This window comes from Hippocampus comes, unplaced genomic scaffold (assembly GCF_001891065.2).
Source record: "Hippocampus comes isolate QL1 unplaced genomic scaffold, H_comes_QL1_v1.1 scaffold261, whole genome shotgun sequence".
Taxonomy (NCBI): Eukaryota; Metazoa; Chordata; class Actinopteri; order Syngnathiformes; family Syngnathidae; genus Hippocampus; species Hippocampus comes.
This window is the reverse complement of record NW_017805824.1, coordinates 2513655-2537194: the sequence shown is the minus strand read 5'-3', so window position 1 is coordinate 2537194 and position 23540 is coordinate 2513655. Positions and strand designations below refer to the sequence as shown.

At 40.7% G+C, this 23540-nt stretch overlaps 1 protein-coding gene across 1 annotated transcript in view; it reads right to left on the bottom strand.

Moving 5' to 3' along the window:
• The window catches only part of dennd5a (DENN/MADD domain containing 5A), a 47324-nt gene that overhangs the window by 21643 nt on the left and 2141 nt on the right, over positions 1-23540 (bottom strand). Inside the window, 7 exon segments of the mRNA XM_019886469.1 lie at positions 7-74; positions 314-541; positions 1467-1778; positions 3861-4048; positions 8415-9105; positions 11554-11663; positions 12486-12557. Coding sequence (XP_019742028.1) covers positions 7-74; positions 314-541; positions 1467-1778; positions 3861-4048; positions 8415-9105; positions 11554-11663; positions 12486-12557 — 1669 coding nt within the window.

Below are 23540 nucleotides of genomic sequence, written 5' to 3'. Positions count from 1 at the left end.
GCAAACATCTGTGTCTCCAGGAAACGGGACAGAAAAGGTAGGTAGGGCTCGGGCTGGTCAGACAGGAAGGAGGCCTACACACAAACACATGTATAAAAATATTAAAGGCAATTTAGAATGAAATGGTAAACCCTTGTTTAGTGCAGTGGAATATTTGAAGTGATTACATTCAGGCCTTTGGGAAGTCAGTAATTCACATACACAATATGATCACTTCAACGTTGACCTTATATAGCAAGGGCATGACCGATGAACGGCGCTCAAGCAGGAGTTCACTGTGCAATTATTCTTTGAAAAATCTGCAGCATCTCACCTTGTCAAAGTTCTGCATCTGGTCTCGATTGGTGAACCAGGACTCCTTGTCTTGGCTCGGCTGGATCCCCAACACCTCGTAGTCAGCCAACTAGTCAGCAAACATCTGGGTGAAGCGGTTGGCGAAGACCTCACGCACGTGGATGTTGAGCTGGTGCATCTTCAGCTCCTCCTCATCACAATGAAATCGTGGGTCCTTATTGCCGCTGGCATCCTCTCGAACTTCAAGCTGATGTGCATACGTGCATGTGTGAAAAGCAAATCAACTCCAGCACTGAAATAATCACTCAATAACTAAAAGATGTAACAGTAGCAGAGCATACATCAGTGCTTTGTTGCCTCAACTGAAAGTCAGCATTGAGTGATTCAGACAAAGCTGTCAAGTCATCTTTTAATTTGTAAATGATCCTTCCACTTATCTTGATATAATTGCTTTTAAGATTAAATGCTACATCTTTATGAGACAAACACAAGAGACGATTCAAATGGATAAAGATACAAGTATAAGCATTATGTATGTTGACAGGAGAACTCTTGTCAATGGATATAACGCCATCCGGTGTGGCCCATTCACCTAATGGATAACACGTCCTAAATTTGTATTGCTTGGCGTCTGCACCTGGAATTTCCATGTACATTTTAATCTTATTCCAAATAAATACAAGAAAACAAGTAAAACTTTTTTTCTTGTATTGAAAACACTTTCCTGAAGGTAAACACTTCATCTGGACTTTGTGTTAACGATGGTGTGAGCATGCGGACCTTATCGACCCGGGTGTCAAACACCCTCAGCGTATGCTCCTTGTCCTCGTCGTCATGGCAGAGGATCTTGCTGTCGATGAAGGAAGTTACTGCAATGTGTGTGGGTGTGTATTTTTTTTAAGTAGCTAACTCAACTTAAAAAGCATGTTCACTCATCGAGATGTGTTCTGAACGGAGCATGGTTATCAGACAGAGGAAATTTTATTATGATGGAAAGTGTCATCTATTATCTATTAATTAAGGACTTGGACATTTTTTTTAATCGAAAAGTTGTTTTAAAACACAGTTGAACGTTGTAACATTTTTCCATAGCCTGTAAAATGAAAGATATAGCATATCAATTTGATTGGTTTGCTTGCGCTTTTTAAAGAATAAAACATGTCATGTCCAACCTTCTCCAAACTAACGCCTGTCCTCTTGACCAGAGCCTGTAGTCTGGCGATGGTTACATTCTCCCTCAGCAAGTAAGAGTTGAGAGGCGACGCCAGGTTGCCGTTGCGTTTGTCGGAGACAGCGTCGGCTGATCGCAAGCCTCTGTGCTTGACTTGCGTGTCTGTCGAGTGGATGTTTCCTTCCGGTGTCATGCCGAAGGACACAAGCACCTCCGAGATCTCTTGTATGAATTCAAGCTTGTTGGGAAACTGCGGCAACTCTTCTGGAAGTTCTATAAAGTGGTTGTCGATGTCCACAAAACACAAGTTGGCCTGAAGGGACACGGGAAACAAAAAATGTAGTAGACATTCTAATAACTGGCACAGAAATTAAGGTCACTGACAAATTAATGCAAGTGTAGACATAATAGTTCCCTCGTGTCGCGTAAAAAAGAAAGGACAATAGATTGGGACACAATGCTAAGAGTAATAGCTGACCTTGAAATACTGTACTCCTGTGCATTGAGAGTTATTTGTACGTTTTAAAATGAAAAAAAACATCTGGAGGAACCTTTAAAGAGCTGAATATGCAAGAATGTGAATGACGAAACTGTCGTAGTAGTGCTAGTAAAGCAAAGAGCCCATACTGTGATTTGAAAATGTAAGTTGCACATTGAGTGCGCAGTTAATATATTTTTGAAGACCTTTTTTCCCAACACTGTCATAAAATCGATGTATTTCTCTCATGTTTTTTAAATCTGAAGTCGAACAGCTTGTAGGACCGGATGGAGTCCCAACTTTGAGGCTCCAATATGGAAAGGCATTCAAGCATTGATTCAATATTCCTGATATGTAGCTTAAGGTCCATGAAGTAGTATGCAATTTACATTTACATTTTATTATGACGCTTTTGATATTTTTGTTCCGGTTTGCTTTTTGATTTGATTTGATTAGTAGGTCAAAGGTACGGCTCGCAATTTAAAAAAAAGGCATCGACAAAATAATTTTTTTGTAAGATCCTTCCTTTTGCACAGACAGTTTAACCCATGTGCTGCAGTCGATCTAAATAAGTTTATATAACGCAACATACAATTTTACAAAAATTGTAAAAGTATTATTCCTGAATATTTATTTCACTTTCAACCACTCGACATGTTCAGTGGCATCAGTGCTATACATACACATAGAGTTCTTATTTTTTTCTTTGTATTTTTGCCCTCTATGACAATGCACCTCCGAGATCTCTTGTATGAATTCAAGCTTGTTGGGAAACTGCGGCAACTCTTCTGGAAGTTCTATAAAGTGGTTGTCGATGTCCACAAAACACAAGTTGGCCTGAAGGGACACGGGAAACAAAAAATGTAGTAGACATTCTAATAACTGGCACAGAAATTAAGGTCACTGACAAATTAATGCAGGTGTAAACATAATAGTTCCCGCGTGTCGCATAAAAAAGAAAGGACAATAGATTGGGACACAATGCTAAGAGTAATAGCTGACCTTGAAATACTGTACTCCTGTGCATTGAGAGTTATTTGCACATTTTAAAATGAAAAAAAACCATCTGGAGGAACCTTTAAAGAGCTCAATATGCAAGAATGTGAATGACGAAACTGTCGTAGTAGTGCTAGTAAAGCAAAGTATTACATGTTTAATGAATACAATTTAAAACCCATTTAAACTAGGGCTGCACGATATTGGAAAAATCATATTGCAATATTTATATTACTGCTGTGTTTAACATGTACCAAAAGAAAAAAAAAACTTTTTTTTTCATTCGGGAAAATAAGAAGGCTCAACTAGTAGGTAAGTAATAAATGTAACAACTCACAAAATGAAAAAAAACCATCTGGAGGAACCTTTAAAGAGCTCAATATGCAAGAATGTGAATGACGAAACTGTCGTAGTAGTGCTAGTAAAGCAAAGAGCCCATACTGTGATTTGAAAATGTAAGTTGCACATTGAGTGCGCAGTTAATATATTTTTGAAGACCTTTTTTCCCAACACTGTCATAAAATCGATGTGTTTGTCTAATGTTTTTAAATCTGAAGTCGAACAGCTTGTAGGACCGGATGGAGTCCCAACTTTGAGGCTCCAATATGGAAAGGCATTCAAGCATTGATTCAATATTCCTGATATGTAGCTTACGGTCCATATTTGTGTAGGACAAAACGTTCCATCTCATATATGAAGGTACTTGGGCACAGAGCCAAAGTGAAGGATGTGCATATTGACAGCTGGAACAAATGGACACAACCAGGGTGGACGCTGATGTGGTCAAGTTACATGTCACGCGTCACACATGATTATGAGATGTACAGTCAAAACACTATGCAGAGCTGTTATAAAGCTAGCTTTGTTCTGGTCAGTCCAAACAAGTGATGCGACATAACGGTGGGGTGAGAGAGTATGTACCTCCTGCGGCAACTCTAGCTTGGTGCGGTCATCCTGTCCATTTGAGTGCAGGCCCATGAGATATGGAACAGGGGCGTCCAGGAAGTGGAGGAGAGAGGCAGGCAGAATTGGAACATACACGTGCTGCCACTGGTAGGGGAACATTAAGGCTGTGATGCTCTCTGCAACTGTCATCAGCCTCTGGTAATCTGTTTGTGACGCAGAGAAAACAGATCAGTGAGAGCCGTCCAAATGAGAGTAGTCTTTCATTAAGAATGAATAAAAGATATCCACCATGTACATATAACAGAATTTTGACAGCCCGTACAACAGTAAATGTGCCGCTCCACCGAATTGGTGCCATTCGCGGCAACAGGAAATACAATGAAACGCACGACAAAACTAACTGTAAAAGTGTCCTGAATATTGATTTCATTACATGTTTAATGAATACAATTTAAAACCCATTTAAACTAGGGCTGCACGATATTGGAAAAATCATATTGCAATATTTATATTACTGCTATGTTTAACATGTACCGAAAGAAAAAAAACAAAACTTTTTTTTCATGCGGGAAAATAAGAAGGCTCAACTAGTAAGTAAGTAATAAATGTAACAACTCACAATTTATTATACACACACACACACACACACACACACACACACACACACACACACACACACACACACACACACACACACACACACGATAATCATTTAAATCCTTTAGAACTCTGATAGCCTTATCCCAACTTTATTTCAAATTACATTTCCTTAAAACAACAACAATGTAATTTGAATTCACATGTTAATCATGTCCCTGGGTCTCACTTATTGATTCACATGGAAAAGACAAAGGTCACAAGCTGAATTAGTTCTCTTTGCGGAATAGATAACACTTCCAGGCTGGTGCCCTTGGGAATAGTCTCTGAAGTGTGACAGCCAAATTCAGCTGACCCTCCAAGCTCATGACCAATTCCCTGTTTGTAACTTCACACATCACCACTGATTCGTGGTCATGGTTTCGCTGCAGTCAAGTGGTCCACACACGAATACGTGTCTGCTCCTCCTCATTCACATTCCTGTACTGTCCTGTTGACAGCTACTACACAGCGCTGCCTTTCCTCTTATGGTGACAGACCAAATACCCTTCCTTCATTTGGTCATGTGCTGGTTGTACACAAGACAAGATTGCAACTTCGAAACGAGATTCCGCTCTCAGGAGCGATACTAAAATACTAACATGACCCACTTTTCCTTTGACAAGGCCACAAGGACAACAACCACTTCACTTCTGTTGCTAAATATATATTTTTAATGTGATTTATAAGGTGCAAACTTCTAGGCCACTCCATATAGTACCATTTCACAATCCAATAAAATGCTCAGTTTTGACTGACCTTTTAGAGATCCTATCAAGTTACAAGGCAGTGGCAAAATCTTAGAATCACCTCTCGGTATGACACAGCACAGTTCTACCCACTGAAGTTCCTCTGCAAAGATAGCTTTGTTGACCTCGGCATGCGTTAACTTCCCTTCTACATTTTTTTTTTTGATGCATCAACATGGAAATTTTACGAGTGGGTGCCCTTTCAGGGATGTCCTGACTACGTTTTGGGGTTTTTTTTTTTTGATGCGTCAACATGGAAATTTTACGAGTGGGTGTCCTTTCAGGGATGTCCTGACTACGTTTTGGGGACAACCCACACAGCTACATCATAAAAAAAAAATATTTTGATAAACCCAAGAAGATTTTGATCTCAATGGTGAAATTGGTGAATTGGGGACAACCCACACAGCTACATCATAAAAAAAATATTGTGATAAACCCAAGAAGATTTTGATCTCAACGGTGAAATTGGTGAATCATACCTAAACTGAATATGTCAGAAGCTGTGATGTCAAACAGGGTTTCGCTTTGTCACGGCGCGTATATTGATGTCAAATGTCATTAGAAAAGGGGGACAATTAGATACGCTGGAGTACAAAGGATGAAGAAGGTTAAGTATGACGCAGAAGACCTCTGACAGTTTTAGACGTGTTATTTTTTTGCAGATGACCAATATTTGCATCTCTGCTGAGGTTTGGCCATTTTGACTTTTCTTGTTGTCTTTAAGAATCTTCATTATATTGTTCAAGGACACCTACTGAAGTTGGTTTTCTTACACGTCAAACTATTTGGTAGCAACTACATATTGTACACCATTTTCACATGCCCACAGCTCTCCAATTGACATTGTAGCAGCATTGCAAGAATGCTGCCTGAAAAGACATTTCTCTAAAGTTCAGCACCGGTTTGAGAGGCTTGAATGGCCATCACACCCCTACAATGCCTAGTTCATTTTCATGTAAACGGGACAGAAGTTTTTGCCGGACAGCAAATTTGACATGGTGCTCAAAGTCAATGAGGGGAGCCAGGCGAAAGGGAAAGATGTGCTTAAAAAAACCCTGTCAAAATTGTCAAATGCTGATGGCATCACATCGGTGTGAATGAAACCTAATACGAAATAGAAAGAGTAAATGTACTTTTGGGACACTGTGTTGATCCCTCCCGTCACTCACTTTTCTGCGAAAACAAAAAAAGCAGAAGTAGGCAATAACGTGACCTTAACTGCAACATAGTACAATGCTTGACACATGAACAGCACAGGATGATGCATCCCTTGACAGATTGGGTAAACGGATCATTGGAAAGATGCTGACCACAATTTTAACCAATTATGAATCCCAGTGTCATGTAAAGCCTCATTGTCGTCTCCTTGTTGTAAAGCATCCATTTTAATAGCATGAATGTTGATGCGCGGTGTTTCCTCCAAACAAATCTTTTAGTCCTTCCCGGTGGAGTAATGCCAGTCGACACCCTTCACACGTTCCGTGGCTCTCTCATGGGATAGAGGGCATGATGTCACCTCCAACCAATGATAATCATCCTGCATCCTGGCTATCCTCCCTGTCTAGAGGTTGCCTAGCAACACCACAGCTTTCCCTTTCAAAAGCTTCTCACCCAGCTCATGGCGTTTTATAAACCATTTGCCCTCCTCTTACTATTGTAATGGATCCAAACACCACTCCACATCTAGCGCACTCTCTAAAAAGCCCTCTTTGCTCAGCAAATAATTGACTTACTCTTGCATGAGAAACTACCCACCAACAAGGTTTAAGAGATCAAAATGTTACCTCGAAGATTTCGAAGTACAGGTATGTGCATGCAGCATCACCATCTAGTACATAAAAACCTCTGACTAAAATGGGCGAGGGTCGTGGTATGATACAAGCTCGCACTCAAACTGCATTACTTGAATGGACACTTAGTAGGTTATGTAACACTAGTAACAACATGTATATCAAATATTTGCCAGCGCCTTGGGTCTATTTCATTTACATATTAAAAAAAAAAAGAAGACATCTACCAAATTGTTAATACCTCACACAGTGTCAATTAAAAAGGTTTTAAAAAAAGTGTCGAGACAGAATCCTTGATACCACTTTACAGTAAGTGTGGTTCGGTAAAGATTTCGAAATTGTTTATCAGTGGGTTAATAATTCAAGAGTTTAAATGGCATGAAGCATTAATTTTCAACAATACTTGGTTGATTATTTGGTTCGGGTTATTCTTGACAGTTATCCTGTGGCCACTGTCGACTGGTAACATCTTATATCATCTTAACAGAGCCTTATGAAGTAAGAAACATCATTAAAAGGCTGCTGGAAAGAGAGGGGAAAAAAAATAAGCAAATAAGTGGAGCTAAATGTCAGCTAACAATTTGACAAGCGGGCTTTTAACTACTTAATGGCTTGTATAGAGAATGTATAAAGCTGTATTAAGGGTTTCCTTTAAGTCATTGAATACCTGTAAATGTTATTTGTATAGGATTATCACAGAGAGGACTCACAAAGTGCTTATTACAAAATCACAAAGTTCATGCAGTCAATACAAGATTTTTTTTTCTTTTCTTAAACAATTGTAAAACGGTTCAGGATAAAAATCTCTATTCACAACTGCTACATTTACAGTGACTCTGTCACTGAAATATTCACATTGAGCAGCATTTATTATTGTGGTCGTAGTTTGCAGTGGTTAAAGTTTTATCATCTGAATGAAACTGACCAGTGTTCTTTTCTGAACTATTCTAAAACAGTGGTGCCTTGAGATATGAATAATCAGACTTAAACGAGTCTTTTGACATAAGAGCTGTCAATTATTTGCATTGACTTGCAAGTTAAACATTTGAGATAAGAGTGCTGCACGGTAGCAATGAAGCAATACTTTGGCAGATAGTGAACAATTTTTTTGAAAGGGTTCTTGATGCTTAATGCTGACCATCATTTGACGTTTATGGCAAAATGAAACTAAGATTTACAGACTGTGTGTTTCAAACAACCACACTTGTTTGCCTTCCGTTAGCTTAATGCTAAAAAAAAACAATGCAAAAGAGCATAGAAAGGCTAACGAGACTTTCGGTCAAGAGAATACATTTTGCACCACACCATTTTGCTCTGTGCCGCTGTTGATTCATTCATAAATACTGGAAGAAAAGCTGAGGGGGTGCACATGTGGCGGCTGTGTTACTTACGCTGTGAGTAGAGCAGTATCTGCATCTCGAGCAGGGCACAGGTGAACAACTGTAGAACGTTCTCCACCCCCAGCAGGTTAAACATTTCACCAATGGCAAAGTCAAAGAGCGGAAGTTCTGATGTGCTCGGCCTCTGGCACACCACAGGACCGTAAACGCCTGAGAACTTTAGGGATCTCCCAGAGGGTGGCAGGGGCACCTCATAGAGGATGTTGAAGACGTAGCTCTCCAGCGGGAGAGGTGGGGGATGGGGCGAGGTGACGGCTTGGTAAAGTTGCTGCAGCACCTTTTGGCATGCTTGGGCAAAGGCCATGGGTGTTATCAAGCAGATGCACTTTGACACGTACAGCGTGTCTCGACTGATGTCATACGAATTGAAACGTTGCAGACGAGAGATGGCCGGCGCGGCGTGGAGGATGGGCCGAGACTGAGTGTGGGGGTGATGGAGTCGCGGCTCGTCGGGTCCACGAGGGGACGTAGGGGTATGCAAGATGTCATACTGCTCGGCATTGTGCATGTGGTAAAGAGTCTGCATGGCGCTGCAGATTTGCTGACTGGTCACCTCCTCGAAGAAGGTGAGAGCAAATCCGTACGTCCGAGAGCCGTCCTCCCTGGTGATGATGAACGAGTGAAAGTGCGGCTCCCGGGTGTCCACCTGCGTCCTGAAGGCTAAACCTTTTGGCATACAGAGCTGCAGGACGACGGAGAAAGGATGTTAGTGTCATTAAATTGTAGGGCTGAACGATTTTGAAAAATGATCAAATTGCTTGGGTTATTTTTGCTCAATACTGCGAATGCAATTTAACATGAGGGTACTGTATTACTTTTTCAAGGTCTTGTTGTCATGTATTTTTTACAAACACAAGCAATACATCAACCTGTATTACCATAAACAATATCAGATTTATTATACAGAAATGATTTGTCTCATAGGTTTGGTTTACACTAAAATATAACCATGCATTAATATAAGAGTTTATTTATCTACTTCAATTAGAGTTGTTAATTTACTTTCACTCGCAGTCTTTTAAATAGTCACTTAAAACGGATAAAAGTTCTACCAAACAAGTGTAGCGTAAACATAAGTCAGTAAGTAATAAGTCAGATGACAACAACATTGCAAACAAATGTGCGAAACCATGAAAGTGTCTGTGATTTGTGATTGCATAAGTGAGTCAGGGGTAAGGCGACTCGACTGGAAGGAGCAAGAAGATTCTGATTCTTGTCTGCAGGGTGAAGGCTTAAGCCAAACACTGATTTTGTTCCCAACTTTTATGGGCAGAATTTCCAGGTGCAGTCAAGTCATTGACGGTGTCTGGATTAGTGACCTCAGTGTTACATCCTTCTTTTTTGCTGAGGATGTGGTTCTGTTGGAGTCATCAAGCTGCAAACTTCAACTCTCATTGGAGCAGTTCGCAACCGCGGAACAAGAGGCAGGGATACGCGCTGAGTAATTTGTAAACAACAGTCGGCTGGAAGCGGAATTGATGACTGCATGATGGATGTTGGCAGCTAGTATCAAGCTGCCCAGAAAGTTGGATGAACACCATTTAGCTGGTAAAAAGAATGATTCCAAAATATGTTAAAATTGTCAATAAAAGCAATATCGAGATTACCACCAAGTGCGTATGAGCCATGTAGTCAGGCTTAAATGGTTACTGAAGCACTCGATGCCGCGGGATAGTGTCGGTAAAATGCCGCTGATCCAGACTGACAGCCCGCAAGTTCTCAGCAAGGCAAAGAGGGCATGCAAGTCTCTTTTCATCAGCTCCGACTGTCGATGTGCTCTCTCGTTCGTCCCCACGTGGACAATGAGCCAGGATATGGATGGTGAAAGTGAGTCAAGAAGACCAGACAGAATGTTTACTATGTCCATAACTTTGGCTCAGCGGATTACAGTATTGTAATAATGACTGCATCTAATGATGCTGCCCCAGACTACAATGGTAGTTGGTGGGAACAAGGATGCGAAGAAGGCGCGCCAGGGGAACGACAGACGCCCGGAAGAGATTCCTGAAGCTGTCGTCAAAAATGGTGGTGTCGAGGCCGGATGGCAGCTGAGGATGGCCCCGGTGAGTGGCGCCGATGAGGTGGCCCACTCGTGTATCGGGACACTGCATCTTTGAGCAGCCTTAAGCGAGAGCGGGCAGAGTTCATCGCTGTGGGCAGAGAGGAATCGAAAGGAGCACCTGAGACCGCACGGTCGGATACGACAGCAGACGTTCCCGACACCAGGAGCACGGTAATGGAAGGAGGAGAATCATTCGCCAGGGCGGCAAAATGATTTTTCAGCACCAGCTGGGGGCAGGGGGATGGTTCTTTGCTCTTCTTGCTGCAAGACACCACTTCGACCCAGGTGGTACCGTGTAGTGGTTTTCGGCAGAATGGCCCTGGGCAGGCAGCTGGATCCCAACTCACCGTGTCAGTCAGGGGAGCCTCAGTCATCAAGATCCCACTTGAGTACCCATCCACGGTGAGAGCGGAGATTTGGGGTAACGGGTCGTGAAACAAGAGATGAGGGACTCTTTACTCAGTTTGGTTACTCAGTTGGCCAGGCCAGGCCAAGTAAGGCCAGTGCTGGAACCTGCAATGGAAAAGTGGCTTGTGTCTCCTGGTTGGCCTGTGAATGCCTCAGGATTTCCAAGAAAGAGCTGGAGAAAGTGGCTGTGGAGAGGGAAGTCTGGGCTGCTACATAAACTGCTGCCCCCACAATGCATCTCCGGATAAGTAGAAGAAGATGGATCGATGGATGGATATTTCCACAAGCTAGGTTTGCTGTGTCGACTGGCCTCCAGTTGATTTCAGCGAGAGTCTACAGTATGTTAATGTCAAAATATGTGATTGCCGATTAATTGAGTTCAAGCTATAATTGTCATAGTGCAGTGGGAGTCAACGCATAGACAGGTTGAATAGTCCATTGAAACCTTTAACCAACAAATTCAGGATTTATTTTTAGCAATCGTCTTTCCAACAAGTGAGCCGTTATGACTTAATTCTTTGTGAAGCTCTAAGCACATTCCACAGGTAACTTTTGCTCATTACCTTTCACATGAAAGAGATCGTGCATTTTACGAATTTTACAATATTTCTGAAATTCTATCAAATCCACATGGAGCCTTTGGCTAATTGGTGTTCTTACCATGCCGACTGCATCCTGGTCAAACGGATTCCACTCGACATTGTCTGGGTAATGTGCAAGAACTTTGGATTTAAAGGTTCTCCGTAGCGGACTCTGCTCAAAATTCTCACCTGAAAAGGCGAAGAGGAAAAACAGGACGTGAGAATAAATAGGAGAGAAAGACTCAGCACTAAATAGGCAGGGGTGCGCAGGAAGTGGTTGATCAGTAGCAGGCGCAACTCTAGAGGGGAGAGAGTAAGTCAGCAAATTGGTCTACAGAGGAAGAATGTATTGCATCATATAAAGCTGCCATCTGCATTCCTGACTTTAAAAAAAGCCAGATCAGATAATAGGCAATCTGATTGATGTTCACCAGAAAATTAATGAAAACATTAATAAACAAGTCTTAAAGCTCAAGGTGCTTCCTGACAGCTTTAATGGCAATACACAGAAACACACCAAACAATCCGTCAAGAAAAGCCTGAACTGAGTTTGATTTGAACCCAGAATGAAGCAAAAGTGATGCACACACCAAGGCAGTATTGAAAAGCTCATTCAGAGTTATAGGGGGAGAGTAAACATTGACCAGGCAATGCCAGCGCAGGCAGCACTGGATTCACCAGTGAGTGAGCGCAATGAGAGCAGTGTGTGCGCGCGCGAGTCCGCACAGGAAACAGGAGCAGTGATTGTCAAACATAAGCTTTGCATTGTTCAGCCGCTGCTTGGGGACGTGAGGAAGAGGGAGGAAGGACAAGCTGGGAGGAGAAAATTGAACTTAGGAGTGTGCAAAAAAAGAAAGGGCCAATCCCCACACGGTCTGAAAATAAGATACGAACATGAAAAAGGAACAAAGGAGGTCTACTGAAATATTGTCATAACCGGGTTACAGGTTGAGGGGGAAAAGCTTTGCAAAGGTTAAAACGGGGAAGGAGAGTGTGTGATGGGAGGGTTACCTTCACTTGCCCCTGCCAAATTTCCTCTGGCCCCATCTCTGAATTTAGTAGCCTCTATATACTGGCATAAAGCTACACAGCAAATAAAACAAAAAATATCATTACAAGCCTGGTTGAGGAAATGGAGCGCCTCACTTCTCACATGCTGACACCTTGCTGCATAGAGGCATGAGCTTTTCAGGTTGTTTTTAGGCTGTTATGCCACACAAGCTGGTGTTTGTTTGTTTGTTTTTTTTTTAATTAGGGCCCAACCGATATGGATTTTTCGTGGCCAATGCCGATTTTGGGCATTGGGAAAAAAAAAAATCTACTGATTAACGAGCCATTGAAAAGAAATATAGAATGCATAAAAACTTTTGAGAAAGGAAGTAAAAATAAACTGAGATAATGTGGCTGCACAATTTGAAAACTGGGGGTGTGCCTGTGTTCTGAATTATCTCATCACTTTCAGACTCATGTTCAGTGAGTATAGAGGTACTGGAAGTCCATGGAGTCAGCACACATCTGCCACAAAATAAAGTGCCTCTCATTAACCCGAAATAAACTTCACCTGATCTAGTAGGCTTTTCTTGACATTTTTGTAGTCGCATCTTACAGCGCATGCCATGGTTCGCAAAGAGCTTCTGTAGCATCAGAGGCATCGCATTGTTCAAAGGTTATCAATCAATCACGGCAAGGTTACGGAACAATTTCCACGCATTATGACTTTGAACGCAGTAAAAATGTTGACTTTGATATTATAACTGTATAAAGTACCTCGTTACCAGTACTGAAACAACCATGGCAAAAACTTAACACATCATGTTATTATCTTTGTCTTGTGATGTATGTGTTAGTGTAAAAAAATAATAATAATTGGGGGGAGGGAGGGTTGTTTTTTGAAGATTGACAGATTTTAAAAGAATAATCAGTAAGAACCGACAAAAACCGAGGACTCCCTGTACAGCAGTTGTCTGTGTGGAACTGTCAGTCCTGTGATCGTGTTGGTCAACTAGAAAATACTCACATATTTAACATATTCAGTCATACCTCGGTTTTCGACCATAATCCGTTCCAGAAGGCTGCTCGAAAAGCGACTTGTTCGAAATCCGAAACTATTTTATTAGCCCATGATGAGGGGCTAATACACTTTGCAGAAATAACATAAAAACAGTCAGATGTGCATAAATCACAACAAACACGTCTGCTCACGATGAACGCTAAACGAGGAAGCGTCACTTCCTCGTGGTAAGGAAGCCGAGAGGAGTCAAGTGGCGTATTCGGGTTTGCTCAGTCGAAAACCAATTTGGTTGAGAACAGAAACGTTCGAAAACCGAGGTTTGACTGTATTTCATATTCAGGGTATCACTTAATTCACTATACATTTAACCTTTTTGATTTTAGATATCATTTAGACAGATATTAAGCCCTCAGCGTTTTGACAGTTCAGTCTTTGCAGCTTTTATAAGCATATCGTTCCCTCATGGCTGCCCATGACTCACCAATTGACAGGACGCTAAATTTGTGGCACAAATTTGAGAAGCTGCATGGTGATCTCACTGCTCCAACACGCATTTCAGTTTACGCTATGGCAACTTTCTCAAAACCACTGATGAAAATGCCAAACTCCTTCAGCAGGCGTTCACACAAAACCAGGAAATGTCCTTCCAAAAGACTGCAACGGAATTCAGCATCAACAAAAGCTCAATTCAGTGGATGCTTTGGGGAATAATAAAGCTTTAGCGATACCGATTTCAGGTTGTTCAAAGGCTTCAAGCAGAACATTTTCATGCTCACCAAATGGAAGTTGCTAAAGTGTACTGTGACAATGACTTTTGGGAGATGTGTTTCCTATTCATGGATATTTCTGTGAAAAATGTAATGGGACTCCATGAATAAGGAGAGTAGAATCCATTGGACACGTATTTTCTGAGAAATTATGTAACATTTCAAGCCTGTTTTGGCCATTGTGACCTCAAGCTAAAACATGTCAAGGTGGAGAGGGCTGTCACAAATATGGGCATCGAATCGGTGGACAGTCATGGGGTTGACTTCCGTGAATGGCTCTTGTGTAACTAACCCCTGGAGCAGAGGATCTGAGTGAGGTTATCTGAACAGAAAAAAAAAAAGTCTCACTGGAGCCAGTCAAAGCTTTTTGCTCTCCATGCACACTATTTGTTCTGTTTCACGTGAAAATGAAAATGGCAAGACTTGCTCCAGTAGTGAAAATATATATTTTTTAAAACCACACACATACACAAAACAAATATAAATGGATCGCTGAACATTTACGTTCGTAATTGGTTCTCTTATACATGAATATATTAATTAAGTTGCGTGCATCATGCTCTAATGCACAGGTGTCAAACTCAAGGCCCGGGGGGCCAGATCCAGCCCGCCACGTCATTTTATGTGGCCCGCGTATGCAAATCACGCGTGTCAACTTCCATGATCCTTGCTCAAATCTGGATCAAAATGTCAAATTGTCATGTGAAATAAATAACGTTGATATTTTGCATAATTTTATACTTTTTACACTCACTTGGACAATAATTGAATAAACAACAAACATTTGACTGATTTCAAAACTAGTAATCCATCAATTTAATTTGTTGTATATAAGTAACAATACGATGCGATGATTAAACATTTATTCGATTTCACTGTCGTAATGGCCCTCCGAGGGAAAACGTAACTCCAAAGTGGCCCGCGACAAAAATGAGTTTGACGCCCCTGCTCTAATGTGCATACGAAAAGAGCAATGGAAGCTCACTATTACTTGCTCCCATGAACTAGTGTTGCCTCTGGGCTGTTTGGGCTCATGAAATGCAAATTTTCCATGACAATTGCAGCTAATAAAGATAAAATTGGATATTTGCAACATGCCTGTTTGACCGCCCCAAAAAATGAGTGAACGGCTAAAGAGTCATCTCAAGTCTTACATTGGAAAATGCATCCGCAATCAACTGCTTTATTTGACAATAATGCTACAGTTGTTTAATCAATGGTTTGATCGGTCTGTGAGAGGGTCATAGAGATGCTGATAACCCGCCCACATTTCAAATCATTAATAACACAAGACTACGAGGGGATGACCACACTCTGGAGTCAACCATAATGATTGGATTTATTCTTTCTTATTTAATCCTAAACGGATGGAAAGCTTGCGGTTATTCTGACCAGTGGGTGACACTGTGTAGAGATGTGTGTGTGGGATTACGTCCACTGTCTAATCTTCTTTCAACGCTTGCAGTGCAAGAGATGTTGAGTGGAGACAGGAAGTACTGCGCGGATACCCGCAGCAGATTCATTACACTAATAAACCTTTAAATCTTCAGGATTAAGAGAATTAAGATGTTGTTTTCTTGCACCTCAACACTGGCCACATGGACACAAACACGCTAAAACTTGTCATTATATAATAAGAAGCAATGCATAAATCATAGGCCAAGGTGACAAAATTAAAACGGTATTAAAGAAGTATTTATCAAATCTGTATTCACAGTCAAACCGTGTACGCTACACATTGTGCAAATCAGAAAGTAATCAAAGCACACCGACAGGAACTTATTTTGGAATTAAAAAAAAAAAAAAAAACTAATCATGTTCATAATTAAACACAAGGCAGGTGGAAATGAGCGAACAATGATGTTAACGGGATCGTTCTCTCTAGTTCTTTTTGCATCTGAGTTACAAGCTGCATGTTGGAATGTGAGACACGCTGGGCCCTGAGCCTCTGTTTTCATTTATTCATAGAAGACTGCACAGGTGTCAACTGTCTGAAACTCTCGGCTTCCATTTACTGTGTACATATTTCCCTGACGTTATTCAAATATACACACTCAAGTAGACTTGATTGCAGACCACAAGGTGTTGCGTATTTTGGAAGGTGACCCTAGTCTATGTACATTATGTCTAAAATATGGGATTGGCTGGGTCTGAGATGGCAACAATCCTCACATCATGAACACTTCTTTGATTTTGTAAAACACCGACGTTGACGACAGTGAGAGTATGTACTTGTAGCAGTGGGAGTAAAGCATCACCAAGCTCTCAGTTTCACACCATCTATAATCCAGGAACCACCCACTCTTCTCATACGTGGAGCCTCCTGGTGTGGCATTTGCCCAACATTTGTGACTTGAGCAATGTACTCAATCAGGACTTTTCTTTGTTCATGATGGGTTAACATTTTTGTAGGAGAACACAAATCTTTTTTTTTTTTTTTTTAACACCGAATGTGTGAAAAGCTGTGATGTTTGTTTCAAAACAGGTACCAATAGCTCAGTCAACGATAAAAGCATATACATATAAGGTCTGTAGGTGTTTTTACTCATCCTTCAGTTCAAACATCTCACCAATTACTACAAGCCTTTAGGCAATGCATTGGACAAAAATTAAAATCCCCAAATTGTTCTTAAAAACCCCACTGATAAACTTAACATGTAATGGTTACAACATCTCTGACATTCATGAAAAAAAAAAAACGCATCAACATCGTCAATCATTCAGGTGGGCGTAGCTTTTGTTCGAAATATTGCTATTTTGGTTCAACAGCTTTGCACAAGTTCATACATTTACTTTGCAACTATGCCAAGTAGCCTATGCCTGCTCTTTTTTATTTTTTGGCTCCTATTGGAAGCTGGCTGTGTCGTACAAGTCCCGGTGCTCTCAGGCCACAATGATGATTTTGTCTTTCATTGTTTGACCACTGTTTAACTGCCGTGTATGTGATAGAGTATGCACGTTCTCAAAGGTGTTTGGCTCCAGTGCAGCTGTACAAATTCACCCCTCTTTGTCAACTCTACTAACTTTATATGCAATCACGTGACAAGAGTGTCAACTCATGTTCAGTATGACCACAGTATATATCGTATCCTTGTTTAGCGAAGGTTTAGCGAGTCTCGTCACCAACTCAGCTATTTCCGACTTTGTTCAAACAGCACGCCGCCGCTTGCTGGTTGCATCTGTGATTGGCTGAATTGCATGATGAACGCTATTTTAAATCAGATGTTAAAATGTTTTTGTTTGTTTAATTACCACCCCCCCCCCCAAAATGTTGCTGCTTCATTCATATTCAACAAACAATAACAATCAGAATGCCGTGTTTATACTAGTCGGGCTGTGTAGATTGTATCAATAAAATTGCGTTGACTTCCACCTTCAGCTAGTAACTAGCTCTCAGATTCTGTTGCTTTGTTCAAGCACATTCAATCTCACAGTTTAGTGATTGGCAACCCTGATTTACAGGGTACAAGATAACACCCCCACATCACTGGTGTACCAAATACTTCCCAAAACTATTTGCTGCAAACACACACTGGCCTGCCAGAGAAGTGAATCTTTCCAGATCGCTCAACATAATTGTCCAAACTGCAGAAGATAAGCCACTGAATGTCATACAGACAGCCTCAAAGTCAAGAACACCAAACACCTGGTTGTACTGCAGCCATGGCGTTAGTGCTTGATGAAAACATATAGCCCGCCAGATTAAAAGAAAAGGCTTCAACGCTTTCAACATTGCCTGTAGTCTCTCCATATTCTGTCATCTTTTTAGCACATTTAATGAAATTGGAAAATGAAGAACATACAGTGGCTGATTTCAACTGATTAGGGTTACACAAAAGAAACAAACAAATTAAAAAGAACACAATTCGATCTACTAGTCTTTCGATTTCAAACCTAGATTCTCCTCCTGATGTCAGTCTCCACATGGCAGACAAACAAAAATCCATCACGTGATCGAAAACGATCCGTAGTACAAATAAGCTCAATGGAAGGAAGGCGTACGGGAGTGTGCAAATATCAGCATTTGCTCACTTCTGTGTCAATCAAAGTGAGTGAGCAGCGTTCTGTGCTTAAACATTTGCCACAATTAGGGCTTTAAAAACAACACCTTTCTAGGTTTAAGTTTCAAGTGGTGGTGTGTGAATATGCACAAAGGTTCCACTAAAATGACAAGGCGTATACAGGTACACGAAAGAATTGTAATCTCACAAAATCCATCTTGTCAAGCTTCAGACTGATGGATAGCTTTGCGGTTTGTTGAGGAGGAGACTAGCATGGATGCTACTGTAACAGCAGTTTTATCAGAATGAGACATTTTTCCCACTAACTGAGACAGCAACAGAACTCATCTGTTGACTAAATTCAGCAAGAGACACCATCTGTTTGTCATGATAAATGCTACGTACGTCATTGCACTTATTAACAGGAGTGGAATGTAATAGGAAATAATGACATAATGAGATTTGTCCAATCACGGCTTTCCTTGTGAATTTCAAACTCTACAGCGACCACTGGATTTTGAGATGTCAATAAAACTCTATAGACACACAGAAAATATGTAATCCCCTGTTAGCTTTCATTTGTTGAGCCAGGCATCCTCTCATTTGTTTGCCGAGGAGGACTGGGTGGGAACGTTTCTCTGTGAAATTCTAAAGGTTATTTAGCATTTGAATGAGCAGCGGCTGCGTGTGAACACACTTATGTCCCTGAGCGCCCCATTTTTTAGGATTGCCTGTGAGGCAACAGGGTCATACATATGCTAATCGAGGTCATTATGCGCCAAACAGAACACTCTGGTCACTTTTTGCTCTACTGTACCGATGTATAAATCCATGTACTGTGGATATTAAAAAAAAAAGCTACACAACACTGTTCAAATGCCAGATTGCTGTGATATAAAAAAGACACCCAAAAGAATCATTTCACCTCTTCTACCATTAATGTGACCCTTAACCTGTACAACTCTTTAATCTTTTAGTGCGGTTATATAAAAATAAATAACTACAGTGTGGTTACACAAGTGCACACACCCTCTTATCGTTGAAGATGTAGCTGTGAATTAAGAATTAAACAATCACAGTCAAATTCGCATAATGGCAGACAGCACACATCTGCCACTATTTGAAGCGCTTCGGGTTAAGCACAAATAAAAGTTCAGCTGACATTTTTTTTCTCTCTAGCAGAAGTTTGACTATTTTGTGCTAACACAGACAGCTATTTCAAACTGTTTAGAATTCCCTCCGCACGGTTTCAGGCCAACTTCCAGCTGATGAGAAACAGCCCGAATGCATAATGCTGTCACCACCATGCTTCAATGTAGGTATGGCATTCTCTTGGTGATGAGTAATGTTGTGTTTGCTCCAAACATACGTTTTGAAATTACAGTGTGGCTCAAACCTTGAACGTGTGGTTTCATCAGTCCATGACAAAATCCCCCAAACCATTTGAGAAAATGTGATTTTATACCCACTGTACCCTTGTTACATTTAATGAAGTATGACAGTGTGCGTGAGTAAAAAAGAAACTGTGGTATTTTCAAACTTTCCCTTTGAGACTTGTTTTAAAAGGCAAATCAAATGCAGTAGAGAGATACTCTTTACGCAGCTGGGTACCTGTGGGAATTTTTGGTCAAATAGCAGAATGTACAGCTAACAGGAGTTTCCGCACCATTTCCTCCCTTCGACTCAAACTGAAACAATCGACAAGTGTAAGCCACCTGTTTTTGACGCACAGTAAGTAGGACAACAAGCGTGATGAGAATATCAGTTCTCACTCTGATGTGCAGAGCATATTTTACCAGCAAGATCTTATATTTTAAAGTGAAATCCAGAGCCAAATTGTTGGACAGTACACCCCTCTTTCTATGTAATTCACAAGCAACATTTATAAGAATGATTGTGTGAGATGCTGAAGACAAGCAACATCTTTTCTCAAATCAGCCTTCCTGTCTCTTTATAGAATCTGACTTCACATTTTTTTTGCCCTCGAGCACAGCTACATAATGAAAACACGAATGACAATCCCACGCCAGCATTTTCACAGACCGCAAATGCAATGTTGGCGCTTTTAAATGCACCCACTGGGTGCTCAAAAGGCCTCGTGAGTGGACAATGGTTGGTCTCAGGTAATACAGGCCCAGTGCAAATGAGAGCACGGTGGCTACAGTCAATATCCTTTTTTGATTTGCATGAATTCAAAGAGGAACCTCATTGTAAAAGTGGAAACAGGAAGTGTGTGTGTGTGTGTGTGTGTGTGTGTGTGTGTGTGTATCTTTGAAAACCAACTGTTTGGGGTTAAGCGATATTGCTTCGAAAGAAACACTTTCACCAAAACTTTGACCTGCTGCACACTGACTCAACGCGCAATTCACACTCATATTGGACTCGTTGGAGTGGGGAGATAACGAGGCTGAATATTTCTCAATCTCTGACTGACTTCCAAAATGACAAATTTGCTGGTTGGTTAGTCTTAATACTTTTATTAGAATATAAGGCCTATAGTTGGGTTACAGTGTTTGGCAAATGTTCTTTCAGTATATTTAGAGTACTTTGTCATAAACAACCCCCCTGACCCCCCAAAAAACAAAAAAAAAGAAATAAATACTGCATCCTGTAAAGACTATTGCAGTAATAGGTTTAAATAAAACCTTGGCATTAGCCCAGTCGAACAGTTTTTCTTAATGACATACATACTTTTGGTGTACATTATTTAGCCCGTGTTTAATGGTCTATGCTTTTGCTGTAGTTTAGATATACCACTGACATTTGTGGTGTTTATGTCCACTATATAATCAATCAGCACACAGCGGTGTCTTCGATCGGGCTGCAGTGGTGCCTGACTCAAAACACTGGATTACAAATCATCTTTCCCCTTTGAAATGAACTGGAAATGTCATGAAACAGATCGATTCTATTCCTTCATTAACAATCCTAAAATAAAGTCATGGGTCTATACTAAGTAAAATAACTTTCTGGAGTAATAAAAACATACAGTAATAACAATTAAACTTGTCAAGAATAATTTCATGCTTTAATAGGTTGTGCGATTCCTTCTGGTGTGCGTGCCTTGCCCATTAGGCAGCACTATAATAAATACGTATGTGTCAATACCTAGAAGATGGACATAACTGTTCCTTACACTGCTGTACTATTAGGGTTTTTTGCAGAGGATAAAGAATATATGCCAAGGAGTATTGTTATTGTCTGTCTACAAGAGTCGCTGCACTGTTAGAATTGAAATATCTGTTCCTTTTATGGTTAAAACACTGACGATCGATGGTAATTTTGTTAGCCCATCTTTGCCATTTTGTGTCGTGTGATAGCATCATGCTCAAAGACTTTTGTAAAACACAGCTAGGTTTGTTTAAATAGAAGAAAACATTTAATCGGCCTGAAAACTGTTCAAATCAAATGACTCTAAAAAACTGTTCAACTCAAATGACTCTAAATCACCTCTTCTCACAAAGAGGCAATAATTCTATGAGAAGGCCACGAATCATTACTCAAGCCCAATTAAGCCCACCATAAATGACAGGACAGTTTGGTGCAGGGAATCAAATGTCTTTCTTGTTTAGCGTAAACTCTGCCCCGTCCAGTGGCATGTTCCCCTTTGTGCAATTGGAATAGAGTACCACAATGTCACATTCTTTCTATTATGTCATCAGCATCATACCTACAGTAGCTAAATTAGGCTGTACACACTCTCAATAATGAAAGTCAGCCAGACTCCTTTTCATGGGCATGAGCATGAGCATTATTGCTCCTTTAACATCCACATGTTGACAACATTGAATTGGTGCTTTGCTGACTTGGTGCTGCGCCTTCAAAGTAGCAACAAAATAAAGGTCTTATTTAGCAAGTGACACTAAACAGCCCACAAACAACATATGGCAATCAATCACTTCAAAGGTGCATGAGCAGAACACCTGACAGGTTTGTGTTCTGTTGGATTTAACACGCCGAACCATGGCAAAACAAACTCAAACATTTGGCCTTGTATTCATATTTTGATGAGTAGGCACATCCTATTACTATCTAGTTAAGTAGAGACAAAAGCATTTCCAGAAACAACCAGATTGCCAGTTGAGAAAAAAAAAAGATTATAAAGTTTTGTTTTCTTTTTAGAAAATGTAAATTCAGTGACCAAATTGTGTTATGTCCACAAAGAGCCTAACAATAATCTGTGTTCGAGAGCCCTTCTTTGCAGAGATACTACATCAACCTCCAAAGCGTGGCATATCAAACTACTGACTAGACAGGATGATTATTGCACAGGTGTGCCTTGGGCTGGCCACAATAAAACGCTAGTTGCAGAAATAGTCTTTGCGTTCTGTTCATGAAAAATGGGAGCAAAAACACGTGTTTATATCTTTCTACAGTTTATGCAACCACCGGTGCTCATCTTCAGCATCACTGCATCCTGATATCTATGTGAGACTTACCTTTCATTTAATATACGGTATATATATGTTGTCATACATACGCATAGATGCATATTTTCTTTGCATTGACTGCAATATATTTGTGCCTCTTGCTTTGCACTTTGGCCAACTCCTTATCAGGTTGAACTGAACTTCTGCTATCAAAATAAACCAACCAGATTGTGCACACACACAAAAAGAAAATAGTTCACCACGTTTTAGTTCAATCGAAGAATTGGCTCATGTAGTTCACAACATTGGGATGGTACTAAGTTTTACGAAGCACCTTCTTCTCAGAAAAAAAAACAACACATTAATCGAACCCCAAGCCTGGCGAATGATGCTGGAAATAGATGTGCTATTTCGAGACAAATGTTCTTACAAAACACCCACTAACCAGGATTATTGTGTTCTGGAAAAGACAGAGTGTGTGGTTGAAGGCACAGAACCACGTTTCAATATGTTTTTGAATTATACCACATTTAACAGCTCAGAGATGAAGTCCTCCGGATTTTCCCGGAATTTCGGGTTTTTCAAATTTTTATGAAAATCTCTCCGGAGAATTGAGGAAAATTTGCCTAAAATTAATCCCGATATTAGTTGACAACATTGAACAAAGACGCGTTTGAGCTCGTTGTTTTGGTTTCACGAGCGTAGCCATGTTGAGACACTAACACTAGTAACAGTGAAGAGATTTTCGTCTCTTTATAAACACACTTGCTAAACCCCAGTGGAATGAATAAAAGACACCGTGGACAAGACAGTTGTAACAAATATACTTGGACAAAAAGGGAAACACACAGATTGGCAGAAAAACGTGTCCGTCCAACTTCGAGTGTCATCTCGGCTAGCTTAGCTGAGCTGTTGTC